This window comes from Chelonoidis abingdonii, chromosome 9 (genome assembly GCF_003597395.2).
Source record: "Chelonoidis abingdonii isolate Lonesome George chromosome 9, CheloAbing_2.0, whole genome shotgun sequence".
Taxonomy (NCBI): Eukaryota; Metazoa; Chordata; order Testudines; family Testudinidae; genus Chelonoidis; species Chelonoidis abingdonii.
The window spans coordinates 59,804,202-59,817,247 of record NC_133777.1 but is presented as its reverse complement, the minus strand read 5'-3'; the positions used below and the strand labels follow the sequence as shown (position 1 = coordinate 59,817,247).

The window sequence follows — 13,046 nt, the reverse complement described above, 5'->3', positions numbered from 1 at the left end:
TGGGTGGTGGCTGGGAAAGCTCTGCAAACTTCTGTTGCTTAGCACTCTGGATGCCTAATCCTGATTCAAGAGATAAAAATGACTCCTTTCCAGCTGCAAAAGACCATGTCTGGGCTGCTTTCTGTTCTCTCCACCTCAGCCCACTGCACACAAATATGCACACTCATGCTGATGGTGTTAGTCTTGCTTTCCTCTGATGATCATATGTTAAAGGATGACCAGCTCTGCTAATGTCAAATGGACTTCACTGATGTCCATATCAGGTAGCAGATTTCTCTAAATCTGACTGGCTTTGGAGAGAAAAATATTGTCCCTGTTGCTTCTGTGGATCAGGTACCTAGTTAACAATTCAAGAGTGCAGAGGGTAGTCCTGTGTGTGGCTGCATGAACTGTCCATCTAGTAAAGAATTTGGGCCATTTTTGGCTCTCATCAATCTGAAGGAAAAGCTTCTTGGACATAACAGTGCTTACAAGCATTGTGCTGTTCATTGTTGTACAGTTCTCCTAGGGCATGTATGGTCCACAGCCTGGCCAATTTTTTTTTTTGCTAAAATCTTGGCCTTATGGGCTAGCCCAGACCCATGTGATCTTGTGAGATTTTCAGTTGCTCTCCATCTTTTTCCTGTTGAACAGATCCACGGGTATTTTTCTCTTACTGTGACTAGCTGGGAAAACCAGGCTCGTGTTTGGAGAAAATTCCAAATTTACTGTGAGTGGAAGTCAGGGCAGGAATGTTTAATCTAACTGGTGGGTGGGCTTTGGTTGTCATAGTAACTTAGTTCTGTCATCCTGTGTTGTTGCTTGGCAGGAGCAGCCAGGTCATTCCATAAATCATTTCTGTCATAGCTGATGATGATGCATTCCATCTGCTCTATCAGTGCATGCCATAGTCTGCACACTTCAAATCCCTTGCTTCATCCATCTGCTCCCTTTACCCCAAATACACACACACAGCACACTTTTCACAACTGTTCAGTAAGTAATACAGCAACATTACTTTTTGAGGAAGGGAATCATAATGTTTGGAATGAAAATGGTGCATTTAAATTTCAGTGGCTAATAAACTTTGTGAAATTGTATCTGTTTTTGGAAAGATTTTTTTTAAATGCTTAAATCGTCTTGCATATTTAAAGCCACTATCTGTCTTCTTAGATGTTAAACACCACTATTAGTATTATTAGGAGGAATTTCTAGGTCCAAGATTCTGTTGATGTACATCTTACAAAGGCCTTTCATGTGTGAAACATCAGAGGCTGCAACATTTGTTCCTCAGTTTAGGTATTAAAGACCATACAGAATACTGTGTGATTAAACATGTAAGGCCAGATAATACATTTGCAAAGGTTCTTTTATTTTAGGTTTAAGCCTGGATAATTGTGGTCTTAATCTCAGGGTAGGCAAGAAAAAGAATTGTACATGAAAGTATTTACACAAAGTTCCGAAAGCCCTGTGGATTATGCATTAGTTTGGATAATGAACTAGTGTAGATAGAAAGAAAAGAAAATCTGGGTATTTGTGCCATTTCTAGTGTGTTTCCCTGAACATTTGCCAAACAATAACCCTTTAAGATTATGCCCATGGAGGGTTATATGGAGGGAGAAACATCTGGTTTATTTCAGTGCCTAATGCCAAATCAGAACACTTGGTCTTTAATTTAGAGAAGATCAAACAGGAGGACTGTTTAACTTAGTTGATTATATCAGACCTCTTTGTGATAACTTACGTTTTGATTCCTACCTCAATACTATGGGAAAGGCCTTTGTGTGATCTGGACAGTTAAATGGCCAGTGGTCCCCTAACAAAAGAAAAGAAAATGTAGGGAAGTTGACTTTTAAAAGTAATTCATGAATTAAGTTTCTTTGTTGCTTTAGACTCAATAACATTAACATAACAAAGCTTAACTGAAATGTACACTGTAGTGTTTAAAAAATTGGACTAGCAGCTCTGAGGTTTGGCGCTGCGGGCTCTCAATTGTGCAGCTTTTGTCCAAGACCCTTTTCATTAGATACTGGCATATTGGCACCCTGCTGATTGGAATAGACCATGACTGATAGGAGGAGGAGTTTCATTTGTTCCAGTAAAATGAGTCATGTTACCGTTTAAGCCTGGCAGAAGGTGTCAGAGTTGTTCATCATTGGTCATTTAACAATACAGCAGCCATGGGCTGCATGCAGAATGCGTTCTGACTTTGTATTTAACCTGTGGGTTTTAACAGTTTTTTTCTTTTAAAAATGATTTTTTTAAAATAGATTTCTGTGTAGATAGCTGAAAAAAATGGATTTTCTGGCTCTGCTGGAAGAAGGCCAAGAGATGCTGGGAGCTTTTCTTCACTAACGGGTAAGTCGACCTAAGTTACGCTACTAGCTACGCTAAGTAGTTTAGGTCGACTTACCCCAATGTCTTCACTGTGCTGTGTCGATGGGAGATGCTCTGTGGTCGATTTACCTTAATCTTCTTGAGGAGCTGGAGTTCCGGGGTCGACTGGAGAGCACTTTGCTGTCAATTTAGTCGGACTTCACAAGTCCTGGATGTAGTTTAATTAGGCTGCAACTTTATTCCTAAATGTCTGGGGGTACCCAGCAGATAAAAGTGTGCAGTGCAGGTAATTTCATAATCATTTACATATACCCAGTCGGGTGAGGCTGCTGTCAGCCCTCCCCCTTTACCCATCCTGGTCTCTAGCCAACCCACTGCTGGGACTTCGTCATCCTGTGTCCCCACCTCCATCCCCTGAATTAGGGTTAAGGGGGGCTATAAAGTCAGATGTTGGATCCTACAATGCCAGCCATAGGAGCCCAACCCTCCCTCCCCATTTCCACTCTTTTAATAACTCCTTTAAATTCTTTACCAATCCATTTCATCTGATTGTTATATTTCTTCCCTATAGAGTACTCGTTCTGGGCATCCTCCCCACGCCCACATAATCAGTTGTGACATCACAGCCTAACCCTCGTTTCAGGTTCACCCCAGCTCAGCCTCCAACCTGCTCTGGGAAAGCAAAAAGCCCCCACATTGCCTTAGCCAATCTGGTGCTGAAGGAAAAAGTCCTTCCCAGCCCCCCAAGAGAGGAACGACTAGCATAATTCACACAGCAAATCATGACAAATCCTGGTATTTAACTACTCCCATGGGTGGGAGGATGGGTGCTGCTCCACCTGCTCCAAGTAGAAGAGGGCTTTTCCTTCACCAGCATAGATCTAAATGGTTCCTCCTCTTCCGGTCACTTGTGTTGGAGATGGTCAGCGTCCACACCTTGACCTGGTCTGAAGCTGTTGCAGCAAGTCCTTCTCTGGTTCTCTAGCCCTTAACTGAACGCACACTTTTTCCAACAAACCAGACAACAGCCCTCACCTCTTAATGTGCGATAAGGTCATGCCAAAAGAAAATTTGATATGTTTTGTTCGGACATGGAATTTATTTTGTATACCACCCTTTCCTTTGGAATTTTTAAAGTTCACATAGCAAATTTTGCAAGACAGTGTAATCAAGACTTAATTGTAATTTTATACTGATTTGAAGTTCTTTCATTTAAGTCATTGGTCTGTGGAATACTGTTTTTTTTACATATATTTTCTATCTCACATGTCAAAAATGAGGTGTGTGGGGTTTCTTGGAGTGTGGTTTTGGTATTTTTTGTTTCTTGGTCTTTCATACTTACATCAATTAATAAAATATATGCAGCCCATAAAGTCCTGGCTTTGACAGCTCAGGAAATATTATACTAATCCACAAGCTTCCAGCTTATCAGTTACCACTGAAATGTCAGATTGCGTTTGTGCAAAGTCACAACTAGTGGGTGAAAGGAGTTTCAGACTGCCAAACAGCCATCTGAAGGTTAACACATTTTCATCTCTGCTAGCCCTAGAGTGAGAGATTTGAACTCATGACCTAGAAGAAAAATGTTCCATATCCCATTACCAGTACCTAGACCTATCCAGTTCCTTCTCCAGAACAGATTTCAAGGTGCTTACAAATTTTAGACTTTAATTGGAAACTTAAAGATTTAATTTGCTGTTTTGTCCAATGTTACCCAACTGTATTATTATATAAAGCATAGAAAGATATTGTTGCCAAGTTAGTAATAACTTTAAAAGTTCAAAACTTTGTGTTATGTATATATTCTGGAAGCTATTTGTCTAGAAATCAATCAGGGAAAATCTTTATGTGCAAAATAATGTTAGTAATAACAGCACAATTTCAGATGACTATTTTATTTTTTAGATGGCACCAGTAATTAGAGTTCAGTCCTCTTCACAGTATTCTCTTACTAAAGATTAATTTTTTTTAAAATAAACATAATTTGTCAAGTTTTATAGGGTCTTTTGTCTGTGTAAAGGAGAGTCACAGTTATTCCTCCAAATTTTCCTGAAGAAGTTTTTATACATTATCCTCATTAATTATCTGTAGACTTGTTAACTTGATTCCCACAATTCTTCTTGAATTTAACCTTAAAGTTCTTGTAGTTTGAAAAAAGCATATTCAGCACTGCTTGTTTTGACTACTACCTGAAAATGAAAGCTCTACGGACTCTGGCCGTTTTTAAAACTCCAAGTAATAAAACAGAGCTACGATTAATGAGCTAATCTTTTAATCAAATTAACATTAGTGGTGACAACTGAAAGTATAAAAGTGAATCCAAATCAACAGATTTTTATTTTTACTGTTAGCTTTCACATGTATTGATATATGTGTACATGCTTTTGTTGTTGTTGTTGTTAGATTTATTCTCCTGACCATACCAGCAGTAGTTTTCCATCAAATCCATCAACACCAGTTGGATCACCATCACCTCTCACAGGTAGGATCTACAGCTTGTCAAAATTTTATTTACTATTTTAAAAACTTCCTTGTTTGACTTCACATGCATATCTAATAGCAATATGGCTGTTACAGTAAACTTTCAGTCTGTTGTTTGTAGAATGTACTAGTATTGTACCTTGATTAAAAATGGTTTTCATTAATGTATTCACTTGTTTAGATTGTAACCAAAAAAACATAAAACCCTCACCCAAACCCTCTTGTCTAATTTATGTCTTATTTAACTAGTCTTGGCAGAATTTGATTTTTAGTTTTTTGCAATTTTGATGGCTATATCTTGTTTATTTTTAACATTTTTAAGATGTTTATTTGTTTACATTTTTAAACTTGCATGAAATCTGGGGTTGAAGCATTTTTTATTTTATCAATTTAAATTTTCATGGTTATGGGAAATTATCAGGGAGTCAGAGTAGGGATTCAGACAATAATGATTTAATTACAGTAGACATTGAGATTCAAAAGTTAGAACTTTATAGCTATTAAAACATGAATTGTCAATATCATGTCAAAATATACAAAATAAATATCTTTAGATCAAATTCTTTTAAGTTTTCAAGCAATGTTTTTTTACTTTGCCTGTCTGTAAATTTTGATGATCATCTCTGGGTGCGTGGGGGTAATGAAATTGATATTTATAAATGCTGGCTACTAAAAATTTAATCCTCCCAAGCCTAGATTTAACAGATTTGAGGGGAAGACCTTGATGTATTTCTTTCCTTGTTTATAACACAAACACTTGTTGCTATTAAAGTTATAATAAGTCCAATATCACTTTTGCATAATTATTTTATGCTGCCTTTGGCCAATTATTAAAAAAAATTCTCATTTACTAGGAATTTGAAGAAATCACATCAGAGTAATCTTATTTGTAAATATAGAATAGTAAAACTTGACATATTAAAAAGTCTGTACTTTATTAAATGTTTTTCTCTACCATTGGAGAGAAACAGTACTCGGTGATCTTTTTTTTTTTTTTTCCAGAACAGTATACAAGATAATAGTGGAGTAGCTTTCAAAAACAAGTTGTGTGTTCCCTGTGGTGAAAATACAGTAGCCTGTGAAGTCATTCAGTTTTTGGATGTGGCAGGTTTTCATTCATATTTCTCATGAACATTTTCATAATGTGAGGAACATACTTCTTGCAGTTTTCAAAATACGTACTCTGTACTGCAGCCATTTCTGTCCCCCACACTTTGTGTGTTAGTATTGTGAATTTGGTAAGAAGCATTCCAGTGTGGAGATGAACTATGAGCAGCTGCTTAGAGCTATTAGTGAGTATTGCAGTTTTCACAGACACTGTGGCCTCAGCTGTCTAGTAAAAGTTGAACAGCTGTTCTGTACATAGAAAGGATTGTGAAAGCCCCATTGACTTAAATTTGTTGTTTAACAAAGAACTGGAATTATGGGCAGGCTGATGTAACTTTAACCCTGTTCATTCCCATAGTACGATTTTGCTAAATTATTGGCATAATTTTTTACATCAGCCTATTTTCCCACTCACTGTTATCTGATGTATTACAAACTCCTCATTTATTTTCCTTTCCCTTATTGACCAGTTTTCAACAAGGGCTTTTTCTTTTTTTAAATTTGTTGCTAGCAGAAGTTGTGGAGTGTCCTTGACTCCAAATGTCCTGTAATTTAGAGAAGCTAATCAGTAAAACTCTTTTTATTTGTTAACTTGACACTTCTTTAAAATGCACTCACCTCATCCAATCTTTTGGCCATATTTAGTTGATGCTGTGCTAATTTTCTGTGCGTTCAGTTGATGAATGAAGATCTCCTGGCCGACACGGCATACCTGAACAGCTGCTTTAGGCGTTTTTTTCTGTAATAACTGAAAAATGCATGTTGAACTGTGTAATGATGGGATTAATGCATTTCTTTGATTTAGTGGTTACAGTTGAAGAAAAATGTCTTGTGTATTCTTGTTCTGCTGAGATGGCAAGTCAGAGCCTATAGGTTTATGCAGTATATATTTTTTTATCTTTTAACAACGATGCAAAACGTGAAAGGGGAGGTGCTTTGTGGGTAGAGGAGAGTAGGTGCAACATTTCAAAGCTGGTACTGTGAAAAAGATCCAAATTGGGATTCCTGATCTTTGTGAGACTGTAGACTTTCTTGAATGACATTCATTGGTGGAATTAACCTTCAGTTTTGAGGAACGGAGACTTGAATCCCTGTACTTGCGACTCTGCCCTAGCACCACTGCCCTTGTTTCCTAGATTCTGTAGTGACTGGAGAACCCCCCCAGTACTCCCAACCTGATTCCATCCTTATTTCTAGGTTTTAATTGGTAACCTATAGTAGGTTCCACCAAATAGCACTGGGATCCTCTTCAGGGGAGAGACCAGCATCTCTTCTAGAAATACCTCCAATCTTGATTTTAAATTTGCTTGTGATAGAGAATCTACCACAACCCTTGATAAGTTGTTCCAGTGGTTAATTACCTTCACTTGTGAATTAGGAATGCTGGGTTCTATTCCCAGCTATGCCACTCATACCTAGTGAGGCAAAATTCAGAGTTATTACTATTATATTTATCGTTATTGACACTCTTGGCAGCCATTTTCTATCTGGACCAAAAAAAACAAAACCCCACCACCATTACTGACTAAAAGTATTAAAAAGTAAACACACAACGTATCCTAAAATAAAAAATGTTTTCTGAATAGTGTATTAAAACACTTCATATTTCTTATAATTGGTGGTTGAAAGAAACCCCAACCAAAAAATAGTTTCAGTAAAATAGGATGAATAGTGATGTTTTTTTGCCAAATCTAAAATGGCTGCTGACACATTTAATGATATTCTTAGAGTTCACCTCTCTTCCTCTCTCTTTTTATATAATTAAAAGGCCTTGTTTGTTTATTAGTCTAATTATTCTAGGCTTGGGTAACTCATAACTCATTCATTCTTTAATTGCGAATTAGGGATCAGGGATCAAGCCTTCAGAAATAATGAGATTGCCTTAAAACTCGACAGATCTTTTTAAAACAATAACTTCAGTGTTTTTTATTTGACTTCTGACTTTTGAGCCTCTGGGTGCACATTCCCAAGCTTTTCTTTGCAACAACGAGGACTAGAAATGTTCATTTCTTAAAAAAGAGAGATACCATAACAAGAAGACTCCAAGAGCTGGAGCTTTAAGAAAAACACCAAATGTTGTGACCTAACAGTAAAATCATGAGCAGTGGTAACTCCTCTGTCTCACCTTCCCTTGCCTAAATTGAATCCCTATCCTGCAAAAACTTACACACATAACCTTTCAACATGGCTTCAGTGGACCTGTACATGTGTCTAATGTTACATGTGTACACATTTGCATGATTGGAGCCCTGGCATTTTGAGAAGCTCTTCCTCTGGGATTGGAGGCATTCACTCAATGAACTTTGAGGAAGTAGGGAGAGGGAGGGGAAATAGCCCAGTGCTGGCCCTAAAATACATTTGGAAGGTAAGGATTTGGGGAAGGCTGGCTGAGAAGGTGAAAACAAGAGGGATAGCTCAGTGGTTTGAGCATTGGCCTGTTAAACCCAGGGTTGTCAGTTCAATCCTTGAGGGGGACATTATAGGGATCTGGGGCAAAAATCTGGCTGGGGATTGGTCCTTCTTTGAGCAGGGGGTTGGACTAGATGACCTCCTGAGGTCCCTTCCAACCCTGATATTCTATGATTCAACAGCATTAAGATTGTTATGTATGACCCCTGGAAATCTTCACTTCTTTGGCTTATTTGTTTTTTCCTGCTGCTATGTGGTTGCTGCACTAAAAGCTGCAGTTATTAATTGCAGGGGTAGTGGTGCCAGAATGCCTTTTAATGTAACTGATAGATTTCATGAACAAACTTTTGTAAGAGGCAGTGGGGAGAGGCAAGCAGGAAATTAGTGCCGTCTGGCAACCTGCATGGCCATGGAAACAAAATACACCAGTAATATTAAAAAGTCCCCCATTATTACCAGAAGTATGATTAACTGCAGGTTGCACTCAGATATTTTTGTGAGGGGTCCCAGCCAAATAGTTTTGCTCTGGGCGTAATTATAGTGAACAACACCTCTGTTGTCCAAAATGTAGTAGTACGTTGAATGCTAGATGAATATGTGCAGGTTCAGAAGATTCATGGTCTGATTAAATAAGTAGGCTGCTTTCTTTCCTGAGGTTTTTAGTTTACATTCTGCTTTTATTTATTCCTTTCTGACTAATATTTAGAATACCACTTACTTTAGGGAGTGGTGTATTCATTCCCTCCTATCAGTAACTGGCACTCGTTAAAGCTGCAGTTAATGGGTTTCCATAAGAAGTTGCTGTCTTCTAAAATGACTTTTCGTTATCATCCTCGAGCTGAACCTAAAAATTCTGAAAGCTATTTAGACAACATTTTTCTAAGATTTAACTGAGTATTATCCTCAAAAGTAGGAAATGACAGGTAATGCTGAGGAGATAATAGATGCAAGACCAGGAATAGATGAGTGAGGTGAACATTTGTGGTTACATGCTGATTCTCTGATATTTATTTTGAGAGAAAATCCTAGTACAGTCATGGCAAATCGGTGCTTGTATGAAATCAGAGATCCTCATTTTAACTTAAACTTTGAAAGGAGATATCCGAGATGTTTTTGCAGTTGTGCAGGATGAAGTTCGTTTCTTAAATGAAACTGTTGTTTTAAAGGGTAACTGTTTGTGGATCACTGAACAAAGGAAATATAACATTATTAAACTTCTTCCCGGGTTTCCAGGAACAGAGCTCTGGCTGTTATTAAAGGAATGAGCCCACAGGCTCTTCCTTTAATGAGTTGTTTTGGATTGTATGTCCATAATTTATTAATGTAATTGCTTTATTATTACATTTGTACGGCTAAAAGGAAGCTGTCTTTAATGGACATAGAAATACATGTAGTCTTTATAAAAGATGCATTATTAGCTGATGAGAAAAATACGTGTACTACTTCAGGCTTTGTGTTTAGAAAGTTCTTTTTCAGTCATTGCAGTTCATACCTATTTATTCCTAAATTGTGCATGGTCGTGAATATTCTATATGGCAGATTAGAATGTTTATATTTTAAACTTGCAATAAAAATATGGGTAATTTGAATATAATTGCTACTTTGCTGCAGAGATAAAGAATTGTTTTTCTTCAGCTGAAATGAAGTGTGTTCTAATTTACCTTAAATACATCTGAAATAACAGCTGGATCATATTTATTTTTTTTTATATAGATATATAGATATATAGATAGATATATAGATATATATCTTTAGCTTCCTAAATGTGACATGCATAATGTGTACAGAAACATTTCAGCTGCAGTAGTTGGAAAAAACTAATTTAGAATAAAACTAAGCAAAGTAACGCGTGCAACTTAATGAGAGATGTCATGGAGAAATAACATCCAAAACAATTTTTATCTTCAGTTCCATGCCCAGCTGATTTTTAGTTAAGAATATATACTAGTTTATTTATAACTGCTACAAGGGCATAATTACACATCACTAATTTAAAACAAAATTCAGTAACATTTTTATCATAACGATACTGGGAAGAGACAGGAGCTTCACAGGTATAATTCACTGCATTAGTTCGCTGGCTTTTTTGAAAATCAGAAAATATAACTTTGTATATAATGATAAGTAACAGTAGCTGGGATCTTTCCTCAACAATAAACATTTAAACCTGCAGGTACCATTATCTAAAAATTGTCAGTTACAGAGAAAAATGAAGAAACTCGATCTCCTTTGCCAACCCTTAAATTACCCTGTCTTCATACAAATTATGTTATAGTTCACTATGTTAAAATTCATTCGGTGCATAAATGTATGTGTTAACCTGTACAATTTTGGCAGGTGCCAGTCAGTGGTCTAGGACTGGAGGACAAGCTCCCTCATCTCCAAACTATGAAAACTCTCTCCACTCTTTGGTAAGAATTGTTTGAAGCTACATACTACTTTCTAGCTAACACTTGAAGGTTCATTTTTGTATAAATCTTGCATATCATTAATGATAACAGTAGAATATCATTACAAATGAATCTTTTGCTAACAAATGGTCTGGTTCAATTGAACAATATAAGACACTCAGGGTGTATCTTTCACCATATGTTCCTTGGGCATCAGGCTTCTATGCTAAGGACAGCTGGTGCCAAAACACTGTTATGAGATTCCAGTACCGTTTCACAAACCCATAGCTAATTCTTATCTAAAGCTCACTTTGTAGAGTAAAGATAAAGTAAAAGATTTAATATCTTTGCATTTATATGTACTTTTTTTTTCTACATGGTAATCCTGTGGGCTTTTTGTCATTACACTATCACTAAAGTATTAAAATTGGGCATGTTTAGGTTTAAGTATTATAAATTTATTGTTATTGGGGAACATTAATTACTGTATTGTGCTGAAAAGGACAGACTTTTTATACAGAAGAAAACACAGGGAAGAAACTACAGTGCTGGGGAGATGGGGGGAATTTGTATGTAATAGGATTGAAAAATCTCCAAAGGGTTTTAGTTGCTGTCTTTCCTTTGCTGTTACAGTGTCGGGAAGGGGAAAAAAGAACTGATAGAATATTGAGCAAGGCTTTGGTTATTTGTTAATAATTCTAGTTTTCAAAAATATAATTCCTTTTTTCTCTGACTAACAGAAACAAATATAAGATAAATCAATTTCCTTTTCTTCACACATTTTGCAATTATATGTAAACAATATGTGCATCTTAGAATGCTAACATAACTGCAGTATTGAGCATTTAGCCTTTTCATACCTTAATATAATCAGATCTCTGTTGCATTAACTTGACTAACATTTTATGCTGACATGCACATCAGCTGTTTCCTCACCTCTTTTTTGAATTAATCTTAACCTGTGCTTTGCTTCCTGTTCTGTCTTGACTTTGCCAGAAAAATCGAGTTGAGCAGCAACTTCACGAGCATTTGCAAGATGCAATGTCCTTCTTAAAGGATGTCTGTGAGGTACTATTTCTCTTCAGATGGTGCCTTTTTGTGTTTCGGTTAATTCTACTTACATATTCCTATTAAAATCTTAAATTAGCACAGTGTCCAGTCTTTTGCCTCCAACACTTTGCCATTTTAGTTTCTAGTGCGCTGCAAGACCAGAATCATCTTTGCTTATTTCTCTAAAGAAATAATAAAGATAGACATAGAAAACTATTTTGTGGCAGTGTACAGAACTTGTGCATTTACTGGGTTGGAAAATGTTCCAACATATGTTCATACATTTAATTTCTGAAGTTTATAACAACATTTCAGAATTTGTGCAGAGCTGGATTTGGAAAACAATCACTTAAAACCTTGGGCTAAAGCCTTTTCCAGCCTTTATAATCGTATATCCTCAAAAAAGTCACTACCTTAGGAATTGTTATCTAAAAGGTGATACTGATTTTATATTTTTTCTCATGCACTACAAAGCTTTTTATTTTTTGTTACTTGTTGTATTTTTTTTTCTGTTCAGGCTGTGTAGTAGAAACTAAATAGCATTATTGACCTCATAGTATGCTTTGTTTTAAGGAGCAACCATCGCTTTGTTTCTGAGATGGCATTCATTTCACATCTCTAGATATCTTATTCTTTTTCCTCTGTATTTATAGTGCTGTAGGTGCTTTGAAGCCTTTCTTTTTGATTTTGCATTTCATTTGCTGTCTTGCATATCTCCCAAAGTAGAAACCATTACAATATAATGAATTAAGCAGATATATATGATAAATGACCTTTAGTGCTCCTCTTAACTCTCAACAGCAGTCTCGAATGGAGGATCGCTTGGACAGACTTGATGATGCCATCCATGTGCTACGAAACCATGCTGTGGGGCCTTCAACAAGCCTGTCAGGTGGCCATGGAGATATACATAGTTTATTGGGGCCATCCCATAATGGGCCAATTGGAAGCCTAAACTCAAATTATGGAGCATCTAGCCTCGTAACAACCAATCGACAAGCTTCAATGGTAATATTTTTTAAAAACACATGAATAAATAAGTGTTTTGTCTGTAACTGTTAACTTCTAATCTCCTTAAATCATAGTACAGCCTAAAATGTTAAAGCTTGACTGAAATTTGTGCAATGTACACTTTCAGTGAAATTTATCAAGAATACTAAAGATGCACTGATTGTAAAAAAGAAATGGCAGGCTGCTGCACCTGCTACTGGTTTCCAATTAGAGGGCACTTTGAGGGTGGGGCACAGGGGGGAAGGAGAAGAAAAACTTAAGACTTTGGCCTGGTCAGTGGCC

The 13,046-nt window shown here is 36.7% G+C and overlaps 1 protein-coding gene across 15 annotated transcripts in view; it reads left to right on the top strand.

Annotated features, from left to right (window-relative positions):
* The window catches only part of TCF12 (transcription factor 12), a 356,426-nt gene that overhangs the window by 322,071 nt on the left and 21,309 nt on the right, over window positions 1-13,046 (top strand). For 8 of the 15 annotated variants that reach the window (XM_075069603.1, XM_075069611.1, XM_075069610.1 and 5 more), the window contains 3 exons: window positions 4,720-4,798; window positions 10,651-10,724; window positions 12,555-12,761. In XM_075069603.1, the coding sequence (XP_074925704.1) occupies window positions 4,720-4,798; window positions 10,651-10,724; window positions 12,555-12,761 (360 nt within the window). Of the gene's footprint in view, window positions 1-4,719; window positions 4,799-10,650; window positions 10,725-11,699; window positions 11,772-12,554; window positions 12,762-13,046 lie in introns of all 15 variants that reach the window. The other 7 variants (XM_075069601.1, XM_075069600.1, XM_075069602.1 and 4 more) reach the window with 2 other exon arrangements.